Raw genomic sequence first — 27,464 nt, 5'->3', positions numbered from 1 at the left:
GCTAAATATGTATTTTTTACACAATAAAAAAGGTCCCGTGGTCTTTGATGGCCAGATGTGAGTTATTGGGGGCTAGAAGAGCTACGGTAAACAATAATAAAGAAATCGGCGGGTTATTGTGTAAAAAAAAGACATATCTAGCCACCGGACAGAATGCCCCCGCCCACTGTAAAAAAGATCGCGACAATTGCTAAAACTATAGAAAGCATTTAAATGAAAAAAAATGTACACTCATCTTTTATTTACTTTAATTACAAGCTAAAACATAAACCTTGGCTGTAAAAAGACTAAGTTGTCCTTTAAAGTGGTTTTGATGCTACATAAACAAATTTTGCTGGGGGACCCCCTGGAACAGCCTCAAGGACCCCCTTGGGAGTCCAATATGTTTAAAAAAAGAAGAGAAAAACAGATAACGGCATTGTTTTGATTCCAGGAAGTGTGCTTTGGCACACACACACACACACACACACACACACACACACACACACACACACACACACACACACACACACACACACACACACACACACACACACACACACACACACACCTCGTAGCCTGCGCTTCCTTCCATAATATCACAACCTCCTTCCTTTCCATAAAAAAACTGTTTAGCCCAGTGGTTCTCAAAGTGGGGCCCGGGGACCCACAGGGGTCCCTGGGGGGGAGGGGAGGGGGTTCCAGGGGCGTCGCAGGTTCGAATCCTGATCCCGCCGACCTTTGCTGCGATGAGGTCACTCACCCATCTCTCTCTCTCTTCCTGTTTCCTGTCTGTCTGTCTGTCTGTCTGTCTCCATTAAATATTGTCAATACAGGCATAAAAGTCCAAAAAATATCTTGGTGGAAAGTAACGAAGTACATGTACTCAAGTACTGTACTTAAGTTAGCCCTATTCTGTACTTAAGTACAGTTTTGAGGTATTTGTACTTTACTTGAGTATTTCCAATATTCAATACTTTCACTTCTACTCCACTACATCTCAGAGAAACATATTATACTTTTACTCCACTACAATTATTTGCAAACTTTAGTTACTAGTTACTTTGTAGATTTTGATTATTATTACAAAAGGTACATTAACCACTTCAGCCCTATATACATTTCGGCCAGTTGAAAATAGCAGATCTACAAGCTCACAACGCGTCGCGATGCGACGCATTGTGAGTTTGTAGATCTGCTATTTTTGTAGATCTGCTATTCTCAAATAGTTTAGTACTTTTACTTTTGGTACTCTAAGTACATTTTGATGCCAATACTTTTGTACTTTTACTCAAGTCAATTTTGAATTCTGGACTTTTACTTGTTACAGAGTATTTCTATATTGCAGTATTGGTACTTTTACTTAAGTAAAGAATGTGAGAATGTTTGAAAATGTTTTGTGCCTGGCTGGCTGGGACCCCCAGAAGAGAAGATTTGTGTAAAAAACGAAATATAAAAGTATTCAAAAATGTCCCATACTTCGCTGTGAGCTTGTATATCTGCTATTTTTGAATAGACAAAGTAAAACATGTGGATAAAGTGGTTAACATGATTGTGATGCTTTATTTACACATTTTGCTGGGGACCCCCTGGACCAGGGATCGGCAACTGGCGGCCCGCACCGTCACTCAATGCGCCCCAGGCCAAAAAATGTTTTCACTTTTGAAATCACAAAGAAAAACAAAGTAATCTAAACATATCCGAAATGGTGAACTATTGCCTTCAGCTGTTCCCAAACATGCAAATTCCATGAACCATTTTAATTACAGTTCACCAGTAGAGCGCGCTCTCGTTTAGTCCATGCGGCCCCCCAGAGTGAGTGTGGAAATGTAGTGGCCCTCACCATCTACAAAGGTGCCCACCCCTGCCCTGGACCATGGTTTTAGTCGTCATTGATAAGTTGTGATTGAGTTTTCGTCAGTGAAAAAAGGCAGTCGACAAACATTTATCATCATAGCTTCAGTCAACGAATACACAGCTTTACAACATATTCCCCAGAATACAGGTGCTGGGGGGGTTTAAGTGGTAAATAGGAAGGGGTGGGGGTGTAGGGGGGGGGGGGGGGGGGCAGCAGGATGTGAAGAGGGAAAGAGGGGGGGGGGGGGTTTAGGAGGGAGGAAGCAGTGAGCGGGCCAACCAGAGCAAAACACACGGAACTGATGTGGAAAAATGGAGGCAAAGCCTCATACACGCACGCACGCACACGCGCGCGCATGTGTGTGTGTGTGTGTGTGTGTGTGTGTGTGTGTGTGTGTGTGTGTGTGTGTGTGTGTATGTGGGATAAACAGATGATCGTTCCTTGTAGCTCAGGGAGAAATCTGATGACAGTTCACACACACACACACACACACACACACACACACACACACACACACACACACACACACACACACACACACACACACACACACACACACACACACACACACACACACACACACACACACACACACGATGACAGTTCATACAGTCTGGCACCTTCTGCTAGTGCTGCCACAGGGTGCACACCCTCTCTCCTCTCTCTCTCTCTCTCTCTCTCTCTCACCAGAGGCCATGCTGCCTCTAGACCATGAAAATACCCCCTAACATACATAAATATGTATGACCATTCATAGTAAAGTGTGTGTGTGTGTGTGTGTGTGTGTGTGTGTGTGTGTGTGTGTGTGTGTGTGTGTGTGTGTGTGTGTGTGTGTGTGTGTGTGTGTGTGTGTGTGTGTGTGCGTGCGTTGGTGCGTGCGTGCTTGTGTGATGCATAATGCCGGAGATGCTCTCGTCTCCAAGTGGCACACGGTCTCCGTCTCCATGACAACAGAGTTCAGGTCTCCACTTGAGCACAAGTAGCATCATGAATATTAATGAGCCTGGCTGGCTCCGCCCACTCCGCTGGGTAGGAGAATCACAACATGTTGCTGTCTGTCTGTCTGTCTGTCTGTCTGTCTGTCTGTCTGTCTGTCTATGTGTCTGTCTGTCTGTCTGTCTGTCTGTCGTATTTAGCTGAGCATCTATCTACATCCACCTAGTATTCACTTAGTATTCAGCTAGTATCCACATAGTATTCACTTAGTATCCACATAGTATTCACTTAGTATTCAGCTAGTATTCACTTAGTATCCACCTAGTATTCACTTAGTATCCACATAGTATTCACTTAGTATCCACATAGTATTCACTTAGTATCCACATAGTATTCACTTAGTATCCACATAGTATTCACGTAGTGTCCTTGCAATACAGAGTAATTACACCCTGTATTGCAGATGAAAATGAAAAGCCAAAACTGTTGCTTTTTAAATTAAATTGCAATATTGCTATAACCCAAAATGTATAAATTCAAATAACCAATCAGTGCATTAACTTCCAATTCACAAATTAACAGAACATTAGCAAAGTCAGATCTTTTGTCAATTCTTCAGTTCACAGACGTAATGTTCCTTTAAAGTTCCTTGAATGTTTCCAAAGAAAATATATTCCAAAGTAATCCAGTAATATCCAACAAAAACAGAAAATCGTGAGTAATCAAGTAATCCTCAAGTCAGCAATGGATTGCATTAAAAAAAAGAACAATTTTATTCCTCTCACCCAACCTCTATGTCAGGAGGCTCCAGGAGACTTATTAATTTATTCCTTTAATCCAGGGGTCTTCAACAGGGGGTCCGGGACCCCTAGGGGTACCTCAGAGTTACTACAGGGGGTCCACCAAATTGTTGTGTGATATATTATTGTTTTCCTTAACTTGAACCCTAGCATCCCTATTCTGAAGAGAACTTTAGCCAAAAATAGCAGATCTACAAGCTCACAACGTCTCGCGCTGCGAGGCGTTGTGAGCTTGTAGATCTGCTATTTTTGGCAAAGACGTATAGGTGTAGAGGGGGAAAAAGAGCAGACCAAGTAAACAAAAAAAGTTGAATCTGAAATGACATGTTATACAATATAGAGGGGGTCCCTGCTTCATCTGTCTCTCAACTAGGGGGTCCTTGGGCTGAAAACGCCTGCCTCCCTAAAGACGCCTGCTTTAATCTGTTTCAGTTCACCATCAGGATATCTTCTTCCTTTTTGACAAAGCTTCCCTTATTCAAGTCTTAAAGTTTGTTGGCCACAATATTCAGCGATGTAACGTTCTGATTTGGATTACACAGAGCAGGCTTTAAAGAGTCTCTTTGTCAAACCACACCAAACACTCTTACACAGACAAAATGAACAGCCTTCACTTCTAGGAACTGTTACAGCTGTTCCTGGAACTTTTCCTCCAGTGATCACTTCCTGGAACTTTTGTACCTAGACCAATGGCAAAAGTGTTTTTATCCTTTTGACACACACACACACACACACACACACACACACACACACACACACACACACACACACACACACACACACACACACACACACACACACACACACACACACACACACACACACACACACACACACACACACACACACACACACACACACACACACACACCTAATTTGTAAAAGTTTACAGCACTTTCAAAGACCTGAGACTCCGTTTATGTGGTCTTTGTCGCCCTCAGGTGGAGAGAATGAATACTACAACTGAATGTTGTCATCCATCTCTGCCAAAATGTGGTGTGACTATAGATCATTAGATCTATAGCACACCCTGTTCTTCTCATCCACCACCACTGTCTTTTATCTGGCTATAGTGGTCTATAAGTACATCCTCCAGCTGCAGATCTGATGACATCTGGAGCTCAAAGAATGCACTTGAACTGATACATATGAAGAGTTAAAATGATCTCTCTGGTTTCCTGTGCAAGTGCTGACATTTTTACCATTGAGCTAATAGAGCCTGCCTGCTTGCTCAGGGGATAAATAGAGTCTATAAATCAGGTTATACTACTACTACTACTAATAAAAACATACAATAGACACAACAGTGCTTTAGAATGTGTCTTTATTGACAACATGAATATGAGCATTATGAAAGCTCTTTAATGTAATGCTACCAGGACCAGTGGTGGAAGAAGTACTCACATTTTTACTGGAGTAAAAGTACAAATACCATTTACAAGTACAAGTTACAATTTAGACATTTACACTCTTATCCACAATGACTTACAAGTGTAATCACAATGTAGAAATACTATATTACAAGTTAAATACCTGCAAAAGTACAAAAGTATTATAATTGACTTATATAATTTGACAAAATGTGTCAAAATCTTTAAAAAAAATAGCAGATCTACAAGATCATAACGCGATGCATTGTGACACGCTGTGAGCTTGTAGATCTGCTATTTTGGAAGGGCCAAAGTCAAAAATAGGGCTTAATGTGTGTTTTGTATTAATAATGTTAATCTACAAAGATAATTGTAATGGAGTAAAAAGTATAATATTTGCCTCTGAGATGTAATGGATTATCACATTAATATGTATTTGGCTGCAGACCCCCATCTGAATATATTTAGAGCCAGAGACCCCCATATGAAAAGAAGATTTGTGATTTTATATTTTCTAAATGATTCCACACTATTCATTATTTATTTTCAAATAGCAGATCTACAAGCTCACAACACATCACTATGAGCTTGTAGATCAGCTATTTCTGATTAGTAAGTAAAAATAGTGGTGATGATGATTATTATTATTGTTATTATCAATAATAAAGTAAAAGTATCTCTAAATTGTACTTAAGTAGAGTATTTGAGTAAATGTACTCAGTGAGTTTCCAGCCGTGTCAGGAGCAGTGTTACATAGAATAGAGCAGAAAACCACTGAATGTGTTGTGATTGTATGAGTCATCATAGAGCCTGTGACCACCAGGTATCCTCATGTCTACTGTGTCTTCCTGCTCCATCTCTACTATCACTCCATTAGATATGTATTCATAATATGCATGATTATTCTGTCCAAAGTTATACATGAGTTGCTGATTATTTTTATACATTTTGATGTCCACATACTCTGATGATTCAGTGGTAGCTGCAGTGAATCTGAAGTAATAAACTCCTTTCACTGGAGATCGAAAAAAACCTGGAATAAACGCGCGCGCGCACACACACACACACACACACACACACACACACACACACACACACACACACACACACACACACACACACACACACACACACACACACACACACACACTAATTAAAACAATAATTTGATGACCAGCGGACCGGTAGGCGGCGGTTCCGGTAGGAGACACAACAAGTCGTTGTGTCTCCTACCGGAACCGCTGCCGGTCATCATAGGAATGAGACAAAAAAACAAACAAAAAATATCCATGAATTCAAGTCTCCATGGAGTGACTAATCCATTGAAACAATTTTTTTTTGGGGTGAAGTGTCCCTTTAAGCTCTACTTTCTTTAAAGGAAACATTTTCAAAAACATTTGAGAAAAAAGTCGATCTACAAGCTCACAACGTGTCAAATAGCAACATGTTGTGAGCTTGTAGATCTGATGTTTTTGACATTTTATTCTGTAATGACGCAGCAGAGTTCACAGACCCTTCACATGCTGTTACTAGTGTTTTCACAGAGATGTAAGTTGTGTCATTAGTTGGTGAGAGAAAAATGTTTTTATGAAGCTCATTAACATAATTAACTTCATCACTTAATGTAAAGCTCATTAACATAATTAACTTCATCACTTAATGTAAAGCTCATTAACATAATTAACTTCATCACTTAATGTAAAGCTCATTAACATAATTAACTTCTTCACTTAATGTAAAGCTCATTAACATAATTAACTTCATCACTTAATGTAAAGCTCACTAACATAATTAACTTCATCACTTAATGTAAAGCTCATTTACATAATTAACTTAATCACCACCTACCTGTAGATGGATTGTAGGCGTTGCCGATGTTAGTGATGACCTTCTTATAAACCAGAGTGGTTTCAGAACTAAATGGTCCAACCCATCCAGCATTATTCAACCCAGCAGAGAAGGCCACCTTTGGTTGGTCTGTCAACACAGGAACATTATCACATTATTTATATTGTTATAAAAGCATATATTATACTATTAATTATCTAATTAATTATGATTATAAAGTTGTTGTCGGGCAGAAACCTCATATCTCTATATTTATTTGTAAATTAACACCCTACTTCATCATATAAGAGTGTTGCAAAATGTTTTGAAAATAGCCGATCTACAAGATCACAATGCGTCGCAATGCAACGTTGTGAGCTTGTAGATCGGCTATTTTCACTATTTAAAAATGTTTTTAAAAGTATACTAAAAAATGAATGGTTTAGGACATACAACGTTTCCACCTGACAGCAATGATAAAAACATATATTTTACTATTAATTAGATAATTATTTATATCATTATAAGAGCATTTATTATGTTAATTGTCAAGTTATTTATATTTAACATATCGTTGTTGTCGGGCAGAAAACTTTGTATCTCTATATTTAGACTATTTTATGATTTGGTAAATTATTATCTTACTTCATCATACAAGAGTGTTGCACAACAATAGTGAAAATATCAGATCTACAAGCTCTTTGTAGATCTGATATTTTCACCATTTTAAATGTTTTTTAATATAATAATAAAAAAGGAAAGTTTTCCACCTGACAGAGACGATATATAAATGCAACAACCGTCCATATGACCATATATAGATATGACCATATATAGCAGTGGTTCATATGACCATATATAGCAGTGGTTCATATGACCATATATAGCAGTGGTTCATATGACCATATATAGCAGTGGTTCTCAAACTTCATCACGTCAAGGACCCCCAAATTGATGTGTATTTGGCCGTGGACCCCCATCTGAAAGGGTTTCGTGCCAGGGACCCCCAGAAGAGAACATTTATGTCAAATATATTTTTAAATGTTTTAAAAAATGTTCAAAAATAGCAGATGTACAAGCTTGCAGTGCGGCAAGATTTGACTCACTTATGGATGTGCTATTTTTGAATAGCCAGCGGATAAATGGATTAAGTGGTTAAAATGACTAGAGGTTTGGGCCGCTTTGCGGACCTCATATCTAGGCCCGATCAGCTACATCACACTTCACAGCTACGTTGCACCAGTGATCCAACTGATATGCCCATATATGGAGATGTGCAGTAGGGTGGGGTCCTAGCGGCCAAAAAGAAGATGCTGGTTCGCAGGTTCATGGCTTTACTTTTTGTGTTGATATCCTCATTGGGGAATCTTAGCCTGAACAGTGTTCCAAAAATAAACAATAAACCCTGGCGTTTTTACTCATATGGATATGAAGCATCGACTGAAGGTGCAAATGTACACATTTACCCAAAGAGTAACACAATATAAACACTAGAAACGAGTCAAACGACCCAAAGACTACATTTCCCATGAACGTGGCTGCTGTGGGGACAGTGATTTCAGACCCGGAAGTGGTAGTTCTTAAGACTTTTAAGGCAGAATTAATTAAATTTTCGCCAGAAACAGGCTGTATCAAATATGAATGAATATCATAAACGATGCAGAGCCACCCCCAAAACGCCAGGGTGGTGTGTTTATGTTTGGAACACAGTTCTTATATGACATGATCTAAGATTGCCAAATGGGATTTCAACACAAAAAATAAAGCCATGAACCCGTGAAACAGCACCCTCTAGTGGCAGTGACATCAGACTTCAGTGCTCTATTACTATCACAATATAGATCTATTTACACTGTTACAGAACAAACACTCTATAGCAATGATCACTATCACAATATAGAGCTATTTAACACTGTTACTGAACAAACACTCTATAGCAATGATTACTGTCACAATATAGGGCTATTTAACACTGTTACTGACCAAACACTCTATAGTCATGATTACTATCACAATATAGAGCTATTTAACACTGTTACTGAACAAACACTCTATAGCAATGATTACTGTCACAATATAGGGCTATTTAACACTGTTACTGAACACACACTCTATAGTCATGATTACTATCACAATATAGGGCTATTTAACACTGTTACCGAACAAACACTCTATAGCAATGATTACTATCACAATATAGATCTATTTAACACTGTTACTGAACATACACTCTATAGTCATGATTACTATCACAATATAGAGCTATTTAACACTCGTACTGAACAAACACTCTATAGCAATGATTACTATCACAATATAGATCTACACTGTTACTGAACAAACACTCTATAGTCATGATTACTATCACAATGTAGATCTATTTAACACTGTTACTGAACAAACACTCTATAGCAATGATTACTCTCACAATATAGATAAAAAAAAGGAGAGTTTTTGGACATAAAAGGTTTCCACCTGACAGAGACGATGTATAAATACAAGAACCGTCCATATGAATATATATAGCAGTGGTTCATATGACCATATATAGACGAATCCACAGACACACTGCCTGTAGCTGCCTGTAGGCGGCCATTGCTGCGGTTTCGCGTCCGCGGAGCGTTGACACCGCAGCATTGGCTGCGTGCAGGGCAGCGTGGATTCGTGTATAGCAGTGGTTCATATGATCATATATAGCAGTGGTTCATATGACCATATATAGCAGTGGTTCATATGACCATATATAGCAGTGGTTCATATGACCATATATAGCAGTAGTTCTCAAACTTCATCGTGTCAAGGACCCCTACATTTATGTGTATTTGGCCGCAGACCCCCATCTGAAAAGGTTTTGTGCCAGGGACCCCCAGAAGAGAACATTTATGTTAAAAGCATTTTCGATATTACTCTAAAATGTTCACAAATAGCAGATGTACAAGCTCACAGCGCGGCACGAAGTGAACGTATAAATGGATAAAGTGGTTAAAATGATTGTGATGCTGTATTCAATCATTTTGATGGAGACCCCGTGGAACCCCCTCAAGGACCCCTGGGGGTCCCCAGACCCCACTTTGAGAACCGCTGATATATAGGACTATGTCCATATATAGGTCCACTATCTGTGTACTTTTGTTGTTGTTTTTGTTTTTACATTTTTATGTTCGAAATAAACATTCATTTATTCTTTAATTGGCATATATGGAGAACTGGTTGTCCAGAACCATCGATCCAACCGCTATCACCATATATGGGCATGCCCGTATACAGTATGGGCATATACTGATGACATCAGGGATCTCCATATATGGGTATGAAAGGGACACAGACAGATTGACAGACGGGTACAACAGGTATTACATAACCAGGTGGGACATAAATATACAACCTTTATATTTGATAAACATACTTACTGGACAGTTTCTGCACTTTGTCCTCAGCGACAGACAGCTTCCTTTGTACTGTGGACAGCTGAGCATCATGAGCTGAAATCAATACAACATGAATATTCAATCAATAAAACATTAATATTAAATCAATACACCGTGAATATTAAATCAATACAACATTAATATTAAATCAATACACCATAAATATTAAATCAATACAACATTAATATTAAACCAATACACCATGAATATTAAATCAATACAACATGAATATTCAATCAATACACCATGAATATTCAATCAAAATGCTCCTACGAGTGGATTATATGGATCAAACACAACAAGTAAAGTAAGACATTTTTAGCGGCGCTAGCCGCTCTATACCTTTAGGTATAGAGCGGATATTAGCCCTCTATACCTGGCTTTTGCGTCAACGTTCTGATTGGTCAGGCTCGCCAAGGTTCTGATTGGTCAGGTCCGTCAACGTTCTGATTGGTCAGGCTCGCCAAGGTTCTGATTGGTCAGGTCCGTCAACGTTCTGATTGGTCAGGTCCGTCAACGTTCTGATTGGTCACTATTCATGACATCACTATGTTACTATTCATGACATCACTATGATGTCATGAATATAGAATTAGATGTCTATATAAACAATGACTAAATAAACAATGAGTTTATTTAGAGTTTATTCCAGTGGCACTATTTAGTGCCACTGGAAGCCTTGAAATACATTTACAGAGATTTAATATTGTTTCTCTAGTAGAAACACATATCTATGACAAAATATATCAAAGGCGCCGCTACCTTCACACAGGTGTGATTTTTTAACACTGTCCTCTCATACATGGATTGACTGAACATCATTCTGGTCTAATTACCTCCACTTTTTTTCTTCAAGTTCACCACCTGGTCTTCAGTGGTACTGAGTCTGGTCTGGATGCTCTGGACCTGGCCTTCACTGGTACTGAGTCTGGTCTGGATGCTCTGGATCTGGTCTTCACTGGTACTGAGTCTGGTCTGGATGCCCTGGATCTGGTCTTCACTGGTACTGAGTCTGGTCTGGGTGCTCTGGATCTGGTCTTCACTGGTACTGACTCTGGTCTGGATGCTCTGGATCTGGTCTTCACTGGTATTGAGTCTGGTCTGGATGCTCTGGATCTGGTCTTCAGTGGTATTGAGTCTGATCTGGAGGACTTCAACCTGCTTCTGGCTGGCAGTCAATTCAGCAAAAAAATCTGGAAAACATATCACAGAGAAAGATTCAACCTGTACCTTTACATATTCTTCAGGCTGCATTTTTCCCTAACCAGCATTTAATTTTTACATACCTTCAATCTCATGTTTGGTAATGGCCAAATCCACCCAAATAATAGACATTGACACTTTAGAGGGCCAATAGAGACAGGCTGTATTTGCCCCCTCTGTGTTCCTATTGGCTGGGGTTTAAACAGCCATAACTCCAGTTCTCAGCATGCTACAGGCTTGAAACTTGGTGGGTGGTCTTACGGGACAGGCTGTTATTACTTAAGACCCCTCTGTGTTTCTATTGGCTGGGCTTTAAACATAACCTGACTTCGCCAAATGGAAGAAGCTTGCGACACACATTTTGTTTCACAGCTTACTTCCATCTGAGACTCCGGTAGCAGAATCGATGCCAGACGGCGTTTCTTTTTTTTTGCCAGACCCCAGGGGGTTCGGCCTGCAGGAGGCTTTGTCGGTCGGTCGGCCCCTCTTTTCCTACCAGCCGTTTATGCACATAGCCCATCAGAGAGGGGAAAAGGGTGGTGTCTCCATGATTGGTCAAGCTTCACGTGACATCATAATGTCTTACTATAAACAGATTTCAACCACTAGGGGTCTGGCAGAACCAGGTCTCCTGGTCTTGTTTTAAGCTACTTGGCAGGTGATTGGATGATCCCGCCCCTAGCAGCCGCTGATTGGTTCGTACACGCAGAGACCGGCCAGCTTAACTCCCTGAGAGATTCCAGATCAGGATGTATTGTGAAACTCAATACCGCCCTCATCTGGCTGAGTCAGGTTACTTTATACAGCCATAACTCTAGTTTCCATCATGCTTAAGGTCCCAAACTTAGTGGGTGCTCTTAGACGTCCAATAGGGATGGATTGTAATTAGCTGATTCCCCGCCCTATGTGTTCCTATTGGCTGTGGGGTTTAAACAGCCTTAACTCCAGTTCCCAGCATGCTAAATCCTACTATAATTCTAGTAACCTCTGTAGTGGTGGTGAAGCTACCCGGTTCTCCCCACTGGCTGGACCAATTGCTCTGATTTTGCACACAGCCATTGACCATTACCATCTGAACTTAACTGTGAAGCCCGTTTTTCAATTTAATCAAATCTCAGCTTCTTATTAGCGTTTTTGTGTCAAAGAATGTCGTCCCATAGCTGCGGCTGCCCAGCTATGGGACGAACTGCCTCCCGGGTTGCCAGATCATGTGCGTATATCCCCCCACGGATGCGTCGACCGGGTATGGTCTAGTGCTTATAATTTTAACAGCATTAGTGTCTTCATTTTAAAAACGTGTTTGCTAAACATGAAGTTATAACATATATTAAATATTCAGCTGTGTTACTGTGGAATGGTCTACCTTCTTACCTAAAGTCTATTGGCTCATATGTCACCTTTAAGTCCTCCTTAAAGAGCTGATTCAGCAGCACTAGAAGCTTCTTCTAAATAGGGAACTAAGTTTATTTGTTTATTTGTTATTTAAACGGATCCCCATTAGCTGACGCCTTAACGTCAGCCAGTCTTCCTGGGGTCCAAGACATTAAAATTAGGGCCGGGACTTTATCGCGTTAATTTCGATCAATTAATTACAAAAAAATTATCGCGTTAAAAAAATTAACGCATTTTAATTGCGCCTATTTTTTCACCGCGGAACGTTTCTCACTGGACGAGTTTCACACGGACCTATTATCCAGCGCACCAGGTTGGTGCGCTGGTATTATCGGTCCGCCTGAGAAGCTGTCTGAGAAGTGAGAACGACGTGGTTCTCACAACAACAGAGCAGCCACTGAATGAAGACGTGCCGCATAGCCTGCTTGATAATGTTGGCTGGGCAAATCAGAATCTGTAATGGATGCCGCCCCCCACGCGCGCGTTTGTCCCGTTTGGGGGGGGGGGGGGGGCTTGCACGATGCGGTGCGGGTCACATGCGCGCGATTTTTTAAAATAATTAATTAAACGACTATAAAACAACTAACAACAACACACTCTACCAGCCTCCAATGGTGGAAAATAGCAGATCTACAAGCTCACAATGCCTTGTGCTTGTAGATCTGCTATTTTCACATGGTTACTGTATGTTTTATAATATTAATCGAAATCTACAAAGTAACTTGTAACTAAAGTTTTAAAATAAGTAAAATATTTGCCTCTGAGATATAGTGGAGTTACTGGAGTAGAAGTAAAAGTATTAAAAAATTGGAAATAGGCGTATTCGCGAGTCAAGTGCAAATACCTCAAAATTGTACTTAAGTACAGTTCTTGAGTACATGTACTTAAAGACGTTTACCAAAATCCATTTGAAAACAATTTTTTTCATTGATCTCAGGTCAAATATTGATGTGCGATTAAAATGCGATTAATTTAGATTAATTAATTACAAAGCCTCTAATTAATTAGATTAATTTTTTTAATCGAGTCCCAGCCCTAATTAAAATACATTAAAGGGACTACACCATGAATTTAAAAAATAATAATAATATTTAATATCATATTGTTTATGTCCCTCAAACATTTTTCAAAAGGTTTGAGCCTAAATCAAGCCTCAGATATACTCATTCCAACTAACTTCTCTCTGGCTTATAAAGCACTTTCACCTGCAATACCACGTTGTCCTGTTTGGCAAGGGGCGCTATTGAGCCAGTTTGTATGCATGTTATCTCCTGGTTCTGTGTGGAAAAAGTAAAAAAATAAATAAGAGAAAAAAAAAAAAAAAGAAAAAAAAAAATATATATATATATATATATATATTTGGTTGGAACTGAAAAACGGGAGGAATTGTTCCCTGACGTGACGTAGGCAGGGGGACCAAATCACTTCGGCCTGTTTTTAGACCAATTTACAGAAAACCCCAGATTTGCTGTGAAAGCCTGAGTGTTCAAATTGGGGTATTTTTGAGGATAGAAGAGAGGTAGGGGAGACCAAAAACACACAAAAAAGAAGAAAAAGTTAAAATTCATGGTATAGTCCCTTTAACAAAAACATTCAACATATCATAGTGTATTACAAAGAAATACTAAAAACAACTAAATCTACATAATACATTACAAAAGTCGATAATCACATAAAAATAGATACCGACAGGGATACAACAGATTTAAAAAGTAGCACTATCAATCTGGTATGTAAGAATAGATGTTATTGTATGTTTTGAGTATACATTATATGAATACGAAGTTTCCTTTTGAAACTGGCTTTTTCTCTGGTGTTTCTAATCTCACTTGGAAGACTATTCCAAAGTACAATTGACCTATAAAATGCAGCTCTTTTCATGGAATTGGAGTTTGGTAGAGGTAAAGATATCTGTCCATTACACGCTCCACGAGTGGAGTATGTGTGAATCTCTGAGCAGCAAGTTATATTATTATAAAAACAGATTGGCGTCTGGGTATTAATGACTCTATGAAAATATGTAAGTAAACTAGCAGAAAGTCTTTCTTTGACACTTGGCCAAGTAAGATGTTCATTCATATCTTTCACACTTGTTCTATAAGAACAACCCAGAACTAGTCTGGCAGCCTTATTTTGTGCAACTTGTATTTTTTGAAGCATTACATTAAATGCAGATGACCATACTACTGAGCAGTAATCTAAATGACATAAAACCAGTGAGCACACAACTTGACGAAACAGTTTTGAAGTTAAAAATGTTAAACACTTTCTAGTTATTGCCATAGCTCTCCCCATTTGGGTAACCACCTTGTTAACATGTTCAGACCATGACAATGTGCAGTCAAGCCAGAGTCCAAGAAGCTTCACAGTTCTTACTTGTTGTATTGTTTGACCTTCTATTTGTAGATTTATTTTAGGATTATCTGATAACCTATAATTAGATCCAAAATGATACTAATTGTATTTGAAATATTAAGAATAAGTTTGTTATTCTTTTGTCCACTCATATAGTATTCTTAGCTCCCTGGACAGAACTTGATTGAGCTCCGAACATGTGGGGGCTGCGTAATACAGAGTTGAATCATCAGCATACATTGTTAAATTGTCCTTACTTTTTACATACGGCATATCATTGGTAAAAACTGAAAATAAAAGGGGTCCTAGGCAGCTTCCTTGTGTTACTCCACAGTACAGGGCCTTACTATTTGATAAGGCTCCATTAAAATATACTCTCTGTGACCCAGCAGAGAGATAACTTCTAAACCATAGGATAGCAGAAGACTTAAAACCGTAACTAGTAATTTTGGAAATTAAAATGTCATGATTGATCACATCAAAAGCAGCACTAAAATCAAGCAACACTGTACCCACAAGCATTGAGCTATCAATTGACTTGAACCAGTTATCTGACAATTGAGTTAAAGCAGTGCAAGTGGAATGTCCCGACCTATAAGCATGTTGGTACATAGTAGTTCAATTATTGTCAGAAAAGTAATCTTGAACTTGTTTAAACACATTTTTTTTTCTAATAGTTTACTTAATACTGGCAAAATGCTGATTGGCCTACTGTTGGGACCACAGAATGTTGACTTTGTGTCTTTAGGTAGTGGAATGATCTGTCCTTCCTTCCACAGCTTTGGACATACACCACTAATCAATCAGACATCGATTGAAAATGTGACAGAGAGATTTGGAAATATGTACACACACACACACACACACACACACACACACACACACACACACACACACACACACACACACACACACACACACACACACACACACACACACACACACACACACACACACACACACACACACACACACACACACACACACTTTGAGTGGCAGGTATACCCACACATTCACTCGGAGACTTCTTCATGTTGTGCCCAGGGACACATGTGCACATCAATAAAGATATCAATCAATCAATCAAACCTGCATTCTGGCTGTTGAGTTCCTGCACTTGGTTGTTGCTGGCAGCCAGCCTCTCGCTCAGTTGAACCATGGATGTCCCCAGGCTGTACAGCTTGTCCCTCACTCCTGTCACCTCTCTCCAGATGTCAGCTATGGAGGGGCTACCTGGTTCAACATTGACCAAGCCACAGACTCAGACAGACAGAACAGTAACACGAGCAACAACCCTCCACAACAACCCCTCATTCTGAAACTGTCTCTGTGGATGTTCTGATGTCCAGAACGAGAACGTGTCTCAATTTATTTAGTTTCCCTGGTATGTTGTCTTGTTTTTATTGGATTGAAGTGTATATGGATATTCTTAGGACTAACATTGGTTAGTTAGCCCAGGGGGAGGGAAAGAGCGAGGAGTTAGTTATTGTGCTCCTAAGAACATTTTGTTGTTTTGAGAAGAGAACATTAGACTGTTCCAATAAGATTTAAAAAGAGCAAATATAATTCATTTCCATCTGGACCTGAGTTACTCTGTTTATGTACTGTCTCCTTGACTGGGTACCCCCAGTTCAAATATGATCATTTTGGGGGGACCCCAGTTCAAATATGATTATTTTGGGAGGACCCCAGTTCAAATATGATTATTTTGGGGGGACCCCAGTTCAAATATGATTATTTTGGGAGGACCCCAGTTCAAATATGATTATCTTGGGGGGACCCCAGTTCAAATATGATTATTTTGGGGGGGTCACGTCCTGAAAAGGTTGAGAACCTCTGCTGTAACTTATAAACATACAAATGATGTATTTCTTCATCAGATATCCACAACTGAAACGTTGCACACATCTCTTTTTAAGTGTTTGAGTGACCCCAGAGGTGTAAATGCTTTGTTTTCCCTGTGTAATGTAATGTAATGTACTCTATTCTCTGCTTGTTTAATGTGTTTTTTTGAGGGGACTGCGGATGTAAATTAGAATCTTTACTAAATCCAGTATATTTACATTACATTGCGTCCCGTTTAAATAAAAAATAATAAAGTAAAATAAACTCTGAGGCACTGAGTCACATGAGTATGCACTCATGCCGTGCGTCTGTGTTTCGATATTTTTCCAAAATGTTCTAAAATAGCAGATGTACAAGCTCCCAGCTCGAATTGACGAGCTGCAAACTCGTAGATCTGCTATTTTTGAATAGCCAACATATAAATGGATAAAGTGGTTGAAATGATTGTTGATGCTATATTAAATGCTTTTGTTGGGGACCCCCTGGAACCCCCTCAAGGACCCCTGGAGGTCCCCAGACCCCACTTTGAGAACCACTGATATATGGGATAATGCCTATATATAGGTCCACTATATGTGGACTTTTGTTGTTTGTGGACTTTTGTTGCTGTTTTTGTTTATGCTTTTAGTGTTTGAAATAAAACATGTATTAATTATTTCATTCATTCATTCAATCATTAAATTATTCTTATGCATAGGAGAACCGGTTATCTATGGGATACATATCCGTCGTCCCTCTGGGCTATGAGATACATACGTCCCTACGGGCTATGGGTTTATTCCCACCAGACTATGGGTTACATCCTCCCAGGAGTAGGCAACTTTAAGCACGGGTGCCATCATTGCCACAGGGGAGGGTGATCACTGGGACACTGGCATGAGTGAGAGTGAGAGAATTTTTGGTTTTAAATACAAATATTTTTCAACGTAGTCAATTAAATTAAGTCCCCTCACATCTGTATGCAAATTACATCCTGCACCTAATTCTACATTCATTCAAACTCTGAACTCTGACTGGGGAGGCAGTCTGGGAGATAGGAGGGTTATTTGCTCTGAGTCTAATGATCATTACAATGTCCTGATGTGAAAGAAAATATTTCGAAATCAGGAGAAAAAAAAGGTTATATTTACGGACAATCAAAATCTGCTGGAAATATTTTATTTTGATGTCATAATTAATCTTAATGTTGATATGGCACATTGACCATGTAGAAAATAAAAACATGGCACTGCATTTCAAAAAGGTTGCCAACCCCTGCCCCGGGGTATGGGTTATGAACATTCAGGCTATAGGATCCATTCAAAAGCGGATCTACAAGCTCACAACGCGTTGTATGACGCGGCGCGATGTGAGCTTGTACAATTCAAAAGCCGATCTACAAGCTCACAATGCGTTGGATGACGCGGCACGTTGTGAGCTTGTAGATTGATTGTAGATCATTCAATCAATGAAAAGGGTCAATCTGATGGCTAGGCCGTTTGGGCAGTAGGTAGAGAAACTACCGTGATCGAAGGGTTAACCAATCTTCCTGACCTCCAACCTCAGACAGAACAGTACAACGAGCAACGCCCCACAACCCTTCATTCTGAAACCAAGTCACTGTACAGTAGATATTGTAATGTCTGGAGCGGATGTTTGTATTTATTCAGTTTCCCTGGTATGTGGTGGTTCTTATTGGACGCAGGTGTGCGGCAATGTTGTTAGAGCTAATAGTGTTTAGATAGTTCAGGTGAACTGACACGGTTTTAAAGAGAAACAGGTAGGAAGAGTTAGTGTTGTGTTCCTCAAAGGACTATTTTTGTTCTGTTTTGGAAGAGATAGGCAACTCCTTCATGCCTCCATTAGACTGTTCCAATAGGGATTAAAATGTGCAAGTGGATATTTTTAGGTATTCTCTTGCTTATACTTTTTTAAGTATATGGACACTCATCATAAAATAACACAGATGACTAGTTTTAGATATGTTAGTTTTCTTTGTGTATCTGAGGACGACAGCACAATGTAAATGCGGTTTAATACCTGCATGCTGTCTCTTCAGTTCTTCGATTTCTTTTTCTTTTTCATCCAGCCTCGTTTCTACGATGGACAGCTTAGCAAGGTGGGCTGAAATCAACACATTATGGTATTAGATCAATGATGAATACTCAGGCAGTTTTGTTTGAGTGGGTAAGCTTTACATATAAAGTAAATTACATCATCAAAACTATCAAATTAATTTCTATTAATTCTTTAAAAAAAAGTCATTTTTAAACGTTGTCATCTACAAATTACCTTCACTTTCTTTCTTCAAGTCCTCCACATTGTTATCACTAGCATTCAGTCTAACAGCCATATCTGAAAAATATATAAAATATTCTTTTTCTTACATCAAACCCTTATATCCCTATTGTGGTGGGAGGATTTGCAGAAAATAGCAGATCTACAAGGCAAACAGGTTTGATGTTGAGGGGGAAAAAGAGCAGACCAAGTACAGAGCCAAAGGTCAAGTTTACTACGTATTGACAGTTTAAGTGGTTAAATGTCTGAAAGTACACCTTGGAAACAGAGTCCAAGAGGGAAGCACATCTCAACAAAAATACCTACAAAGGAGAAGAAGGGAAGTCACACTGTTCTGTAGCTCCCATTAGAAAAGGATTTATTTAAAATTAAGGCGACAACGTTTCGACCCTGTGTGGGTCTTCATCACGTCTGATGAAGATATCAGTCCTCAATGCACTGCATATACACACACACACACACACACACACACACACACACACACACACACACACCCACAAGATATATGCATTCCTCTGCCCAGAATGGAATTAAACATATTCAGCTATTTGTCTCAAACATTGACACATAATTGCTCATTGGATTGTTTAAAGCTAGGGTCAGTGATTTGTTTAGCTTAAAATAAGTGTAAAACAGCTCTATGTTTTTCTTCACAGACCATTTCTATGAAGTCACCAGAACAACATACTAAAAGTCCTAAGAAATCCTATTTGCGGAAATATGTTTAATTGGATTCAACAAAATGGCTGCCAATTATTGTCAAAAAGGCATATAAAATGATGGTGCGTCCAATTTGTATTCGTCTGAGATTTGAATTGACTTCCAATTACATTTTGAGGAAAAAAATATTTGAGCCATTTTTTAATATAACAGAACTACAGGGTGTTATTACCAGATATTCTACCAGCATTTCACATCAAAGTAATTGTAACAGATTTTTTTCACCATAAATCATTTTAATGAGGTGTCCAGAACAACATACTAAAATGTTATCCTAGTTGTGGAAGTATGTTTAATTGGCATCAATCCAAGATGTCCACCAATTATTGTCAAAAAGCCATAATAAAATGATGGTGATTCAATGTCAATTAAACATATTTCCGCAACCAGGATTTCTTAGGACTTTTAGTATGTTGTTCTGGACACCTCATAGAAATGATGTATGGAGAAAAACAATCTGTTACAATTACTTTGATGCAAAATACTAGTAGTTTGCTAGATTATCTGGTAATAACATCCTGTAGTTCTGTTATATTGGTTAAAAAATGGCAAAATGTATTTTTTGATATTTTATCTGAATTCCTCTCCTCAAAATGTAATTAAAAGTCAATTGAAATCTCAAACGAATGAAAATTGGACTCACCATAATTTTTCTTTTTGACAATAATTGGTGGCCATTTTGGATCGATGCCAATTAAACACATTTCCCGCAACTAAGATGTCTTAGGACTTTCAGTATGTTGTTGTGCACACCTCATAGGAAATAAATCTGTTACAATTACTTTGATGTGAAACGCTATAGTTTGCCTGGACTATCTATATGTAGCAATGATTACAATATAGAGATATTTAAAGGGCAAGAACTCTTTGGTAGTTTCCTTGGTTTTTGTAGTTACCTTGCCATGATGTAACTCCAAATGTGGACAAGAAATACAAAATAATTGCTGCATTGATTAGACATTGATAATTCAAAATATGCTCCTCATTGACTTACATTGTATGGTCCTCAGTGTCACTCTTTTAGCATGTAAACAAACACAATCATAACTGATTCAGGCAATAAAGAACATCACCAAACCCAGGCCTACTATTTGTTTTTTAAATACAGATTTTCAGACTTTTTCAGACTTTTTAGACTTTTGGTGTTTTGTAGAATATTCTCAATACCTGCTTTGTGTTTCTGCAGTTCCTCCACTAGCTTCTCACTCTCACTGAGTCTGGTCTGTAGCTCTTCTGTCTTGGTTTCACTCACAGACAGTCTGGTCTGTAGCTCTTCTGTCTTGGTTTCACTCACAGACAGTCTGGTCTGTAGCTCTTCTGTCTTGGTTTCACTCACAGACAGTCTGGAAGCCATATCTGAAAACAAATATCACAGAGAAAACTGATATGTGAAATTCAGACGTGGAAAAAAGTATTCCACGTTTTACTTAGGTGTTAAAAATACTTGAGTAAAAGCACAAAAGTACTGGCATCAAAATGTACTTAAAGTACCAAAAGTAGAAAGTACTCATTAGGGAGAATGTCCTATTTCACAAGTTTTCAAATGTGTAAAACGTATAATTAGTTTTTTTTTAAATAGGAGATCTACAATCTCACGATGCGACACATTGTGAGCTTGTAGATATGCTATTTTCAAAAAGCCGAAATGTATATATTGGTAAAAATGCCATATCGGTATAAAAAACGATCTAAAAATAAACCCGATTATATTCACCGATATTGAAGACGCAATAATGTGACCATCAAGGATTTTGTACTTGCAAAGCAGCCAGTCTGCCTGTGTCTTTAAGAGAGTCAGCTGTGAACGGCCGCCCCCTACCCCTACCTCCTCACACACACACACACACACACACACACACTCTGAGTGGGAGCTCAGCTCAGCTGCGGTTGAAGATAGATCACAGAGGAGCCTCGTAGTCACAAACAAGTTAACAAACTTAATGTCCATACCAAGAACAGTCGGAGAGTATTTCTTGTACATCTTAAATCAGTTTAGAGTAGTGGCACTGCGGAGGATATATTTTCAACACAAATGTGTATACTGTATTGCGTCATTATTTAACATCAAAGTAACAAGCACTCGTTGCTGGAGTGCAATTGCCGCTTTGACACAAGCAAGCCGTATTTAACCACAGAGAATGAGTACAAATGAACTCTCAGCTGGTAATATTTCTGTTTTTAATGTCCTGTAGTTTGACGGGATTAGGCAGACAGCCAGTAGTACTAGGATGGGCAGGAAGAAATGTCAGGTTGTCAAACCCCGCAAAACCCCCGAAATGCATAGAACATCTATCTATCTATCATGGGCCAGAGCCGTGCTAGAAAGAGCATGTCAGCCCCTCCCTCTCCTGCTAAACTCACTCACTGCTGATGTTATAGAATGGAAGACAGTGATAAACTAAACAATGATTGTATGTATTATTATCTTAGTTTGAAACACAGTGGTGGCTCCAGGGAATTGTGATTGGGAGAGCTAAGGGGGGCTTTATCGTTTAGAGCAGAGGCTAATGAATTTAGGCAACAGAAAATAATAACTTAGTTTCATAGGCCACATAACATAAATATAAATGACTAAATGTTTTGTGCTATACAACGATTCAAATAATGATGTAATAAGCAGATGGCTTATTATAGCATACACATATGATGTCATAGTTTAGTTTGGTACTAGAAGTCAGTCAATTGTCTTTCAAATGTATATATATTTAATTCATGTATTTATTCCATAAAAATATAATCAAAGTAGGGTTAGTGGGGAGGGGGTCTTACCATCAACTTTCAACAGCAAAAAAATGGAAACAAAAAAAAAATCAGCAATGAGCTCAATACAAATATAATAATTAATAATGTAATATATCGGTATTGGAATCGGCCGATATGACCCAGCAAATAATCGGATATCGGTCATAATTTCATAATCGTGCATCTCTAGTATTTAGATATTTGTTATTCCTTTTATCAGACACTCCCACTTCCTATACAAACACATTGTAACTTCAAACTCATTTTAATTAGACTCATTGAAAACCCACGTCCCTGTTTCTGGTGACTGATATTGTCTTTCTAATGAATGAAAGGTAAACATCCTAACCTGCATGTTGTCCCTCCAGGGTGCTCTGCCTCTCCTCCAGGTTGCTCTTCAGCTGTTGGAACAGCGCCTTGACCTCATAGCGGAGGTCATCAGCCTCAGCCAGACAGAACAGGAAAAGAAGCAAAGCAGTCTTCATCGTGAAGCCGAGACTTTGAAGACAAAAAGCATGAAACCTTTATTTATTGGATGTTCAGACCCTAATATGGATAGGTTTGTTCAGGGGGGAGTGACAGATATATTCTATTCCTGTTTCTCATTGGATGGAGGCGTGGAGAAGCATGTTTGGAGCCAACCGATTAGTTCCTTCACGGAACGCACACTTTTAGGGGAGGTGGAGTTAGCTGTGTTGCTGAGAGCAGTGGTTTTCAAAGTGGGGTCTGGGGACCACCAGGGGTCCGTGAGGGGGTTGCATGGGAGTCCTCAGCAAAACTAGGAACAATTTAGACACACTTAAACATATTTTATATTTGGTTCATTGGAAAACAGCCGATCTACAAGCTGAACATTTTGAAAAATGGTGCGTAGTTGTGAAGAATTTAGAATGTTTTAATCTTTTATCTTTAACTACACCAATCTTCTCTCTAAACGTATCAATACCACAATGTAGAAATACTCACAAGTAAAAGTCCTGTATTCAAAATGTACTTGAAGTAGAAAGTACAAAAGTACTGGCGTCAACATGGAGGCTACTTAAAGTACCAAAGGTAAAAGTACTCATACACAGAATGTCCCATTTCACAAGCTTTCAAAATGCTTAAAAAATAGCAGATCTACAAGCTCAGCGTTGTATTTTCAAATAGCCAAAGTAAGTATATATAGTAGGGCGGAAGTGGTTAATCTAAGGACACAGACGAACGGACAGGGGGCAAAACATACTCTCGCCATGGCTTTCGGCCTGGTGGAGACAATTACGCTTACTTTACGTATTTATATTGTTGTTTCCATATTTGAACTTTGTGTTTTTTCGTAAATTTTTCGCTTTACTTGATCATACTGCAGCGTCACACAAATTATTAAAAGTAGCAGATCCACAAGCTCGAAAGGTGGCGCGAAGCAATACGTTTTGGGCTTGTAGATCTGCTACTTTTGCTATTTTTAAATTTGAATCTTGAAAAGTCACAGTTTTGGACATACTAGGTTTCCTCACGACAGAGATGATTGCGAACGCGGAAGGAGGCCCCGCCCAAGTGGAGCTTACTATGAAAGTCTGCTCGGCTTGTGTGTGTGTCTGTCTGTCTGTCTCTCTGTCTGTGTGCAGTGCCCTGCCTGGGTGCGACCGACAGAGGGCGCCAGAGTGCAGCTACAGTCAAAACACAAACACACACACACACACACACACACAGAGTCTGTAAATACACAATATGTTCGAGCTGCGTTCGCTTCCAGCGTTCGCGCGTCTTACTTGTATATTCAATTGACCAACATGCAAACTCATTAACTTCATTTATCATTTGCATCTTTTATTTATTTCACTCATACGACACACTGACATAGTAACATGTTTGGCTGTGACCATTGATCAGGAATATTTGATGATGATGCACGCCTCTGATGATTAATGTTGTTTCAGTACTTTTGTACTCTTACTCAAGTCACATTCTGAACACAGGCCTTTTACTTGTAACAGAGTATTTTTTATATTGTGGTATTGCTACTTTTACTTAAGTAAAACATTTGAGTACTTTTTCCACCACTGCTGTCTACAGGGAGTTGCAGTAACCCAAGTGAAAGGATATAAAGGCAGAGAAAAATGGCTTGATTTTGGAAATGATTCAAAGCTAGAAAAAAACCCCGGAATATTTCTATTGCTTTTACCTGCTTGTTAAACTTAAAGGCAGAATCAAACATCCCACCAAGGTGTTTCACATTGGGTTCAACCCATTAAGACCTGAGGCCCATTCTACAAAATGTCTTCTAAATCCCAACTGTTTAAAAAAAAAACTTATGTTACTATGTCAGTGGTTCTCAATCTTTTTCATGTGAAGGACCCCCAAAATGTATATGTATTTGGCCGCGGACCCCCATCTCAAAATATTTTGTTCCAGGGACCCCCCAGGAGCAAAGATTTGAGTTACAAATGTTTGCTTTAACATATATATATATTCAAAGATTTGCACACATTTTCACCATTTCTCAAAAATAGCAGATCCACAAGCTCATAGCGCGGCGCTATGAGCTTGTAGATCTGCTATTTTTGAATAGCCAAAGTGTAAAATAACGCTTTTTAGCTCAAATGTAGAAATGACACACATGCTTCTCCCGGTCTTAAAGGGTTAATAAGTGTGGACAAGTTGTTGGTATTCCCTGTGATGGAGTGACTGTGAGGGAGCCAAACAGAACAACTTCCAACTTGCCTTCATTCAGCTGTATGAAGGTGTGTGCCATGCAACACTTGATGTCCTCAAAGCAGGTCATGAGCCTGACTGCAGATACAGGACTGGCTGCTGGTTTCAGGGGAGATAAAGCTGTAATTATCATCATCTTATCGTCTCAATCATCAGGTATTTGTTTTGTTTTGCTTTGTATTGCATTGCGTGAGAGCATGCACAACCTTCAACAACATGAATTCATGCTCAGACACAGTACTTCTGAACAAACAGACACTCATACCCCCAGGCTAATTTCATAACGCCTCAATGAGTCACCTTTGGTAAAAACACATAAACTTCCCACAGGGTTGAAAGGCCTATAGTGCATGGAATATGTTCCCCCTCTGAAGGTAAACTAAGGTGATAAACACCCACTTCACATCTTGTGTGAATGTTTTCTTCACTGTGACTCTTGGGGCTGTTTATTGACATGCATTACTATTAGACCTTTATATGTGACCAGAAATGCAAAGTTAAAGTTAATTAAAGAGTCTGTAGTAACAAAAAGTGTGTTTTGAAGAAAACACAATGACAGACAATGTAAACATGGCACAAACAGGGCCTATAAGTTGCTTCATGATGGGCTGTTGTAGCGCCACCATGAGGAGATTTGAAACATTTGAAAGATGGAGTTTCCTCCTTGGCCAAGTGGGAATGTGTCTGCAAAGTTTCAGAAGTTCTTTGCTCACATTGAAGCCGTCATGGGGACAGAGCTCTTGTTTTATAGTGAACCTGCAGTGACTGGGGATGAACACTAGGGTGGCATTACAGCTCTGAGGCTTTCACTCCCACCAGCTTTTCACCTCCATTTTACTGTCAGAAGCCAACATATCCTCATATAATTATAAGGAAAGTCAGTCACACATCACACTCTCTGTACAGCACATAAGCCAAAGTCTGCAAATACTTTGAGTGAACACATCCCCGGGTATGGACGAGTCTGGGTGTAAAGACAGGATATGTGGGAGCAAATATGAGGCTGAGCACCTGCATCATAGCAGGAATGAGCTGGAATCAAGCTTCACCACCTCCCCCTGCAGTTAAAAACCCACAAACAAACACTTTAACCCAGCTTCTCCACTCTGCTTACATTCAATGCATATTCAACAGGTTACAAATCAGACGATGTCACTAGAAAACATTATCATGTCAACCAGAAATAATGGACCGTGAACCAAAAAGAGGGTTGGACAAAGTTTAGATGAGCCCCCAAATCATGTTAGGACCCAGCCTAGGGGTCACCAGGTGTAACATAGAAAATGGACTCCCTCCTTCTCAGTCTCCAAACAACCAGGACACACAGGTGGTATTTGGATTTTTTTTTAAATACCTCAGGGTGGGACCATGAAATCCTAACTACAAATCAAAACTACTACTCTTACCTAACAAAGAAAACCAAAAACTACAAACATCGATCCTAATATAAACTAACAAAAAACAGAGAACAAGCTAATAACAAAAAGAGAGGTCACCCACCCCTACACACCCAAGGCATTACATTATCCAGCACTTTAAACCATAGTAATGCTAAAAACAGAACAGAGTGCTGGTGTTTTGAGGCTGGCTAGGAGGAAGACATCTGAAGACTGGTGACAGCCATGTTTATAGAGGAGTCCACCACACAGGAGCCAATCACCAGCCAGCTTTATAGAGGAGTCCACCGCACAGGAGCCAATCACCAGCCATGTTCCACCTAACAGTTAAAGGAGGAGTTCACCCAAAAAATGACTTATTTTCTATCAATTATACACCACATGAAGCCTTGATTTCATGGCTTTATTTTCGTTTTTGTGGCATTCCTAAAACAATAATTTGATGACCGTGTGTATTTCGGGTAGGAGACACAAATAATCTACTTTGTGTCTCCTACCGGATACATTAGCCGGTAGGAGACGGGAATCAAATTATTAGCTTAGGAATGCGACAAAAACAAAAAATAATCCATGGATTCAAGGCTTCATAGGGTGTGCAATTGATACAAATTTTTGGGTGAACTCCTCCTTTAACCACTCAC

General features: G+C 39.2%; 2 protein-coding genes across 5 annotated transcripts in view; one reads left to right on the top strand and one right to left on the bottom strand.

Annotated features, from left to right (window-relative positions):
- LOC311047414 (cerebellin-1-like) overlaps nucleotides 1-27,464 on the top strand; it is an 878,463-nt gene that overhangs the window by 384,833 nt on the left and 466,166 nt on the right. The gene's annotated exons all lie outside the window — the stretch shown is intronic.
- LOC311047409 (uncharacterized protein) lies at nucleotides 4,935-23,251 on the bottom strand. 4 transcript variants are annotated; one of them, XM_084060107.1, is made up of 9 exons: nucleotides 23,082-23,251; nucleotides 21,158-21,346; nucleotides 19,265-19,327; nucleotides 19,013-19,096; nucleotides 16,238-16,381; nucleotides 11,035-11,391; nucleotides 10,181-10,252; nucleotides 6,792-6,920; nucleotides 4,935-5,976 (listed from the first exon to the last, which is right to left on the bottom strand). In XM_084060107.1, the coding sequence occupies exons 1-9, from the start codon at nucleotides 23,215-23,217 to the stop codon at nucleotides 5,693-5,695; spliced, it is 1,458 nt and encodes a 485-aa protein (XP_083916233.1). In that variant the 5' UTR covers nucleotides 23,218-23,251; the 3' UTR covers nucleotides 4,935-5,692. The 4 variants fall into 4 exon arrangements, with proteins under 4 accessions (XP_083916233.1, XP_083916235.1, XP_083916234.1 ...); XM_084060109.1 differs by lacking the exon at nucleotides 16,238-16,381; XM_084060108.1 differs by lacking the exon at nucleotides 19,265-19,327.

This window comes from Gymnoscopelus microlampas (assembly GCF_963454915.1).
Source record: "Gymnoscopelus microlampas genome assembly, chromosome: 6".
In the NCBI taxonomy this organism is placed as follows: Eukaryota; Metazoa; Chordata; class Actinopteri; order Myctophiformes; family Myctophidae; genus Gymnoscopelus; species Gymnoscopelus microlampas.
Note: the sequence above shows the minus strand (reverse complement) of the source record. Positions and strands in the feature narration are given on the sequence as shown.

Excerpts from the sequence above, each read along its gene's own strand:
- LOC311047409 (XM_084060107.1), bottom strand. The coding sequence starts at position 23,217 with ATGAAGACTGCTTTGCTTCTTTTCCTGTTCTGTCTGGCTGAGGCTGAT. Across the intron at positions 19,097-19,264 it reads CTTGAAGAAAGAAAGTGAAG|CCCACCTTGCTAAGCTGTCC; the intron begins GTAATTTGTAGA and ends TGTTGATTTCAG. Across the intron at positions 11,392-16,237 it reads ACTCAACAGCCAGAATGCAG|ATTTTTTTGCTGAATTGACT; the intron begins GTTTGATTGATT and ends TATGTTTTCCAG.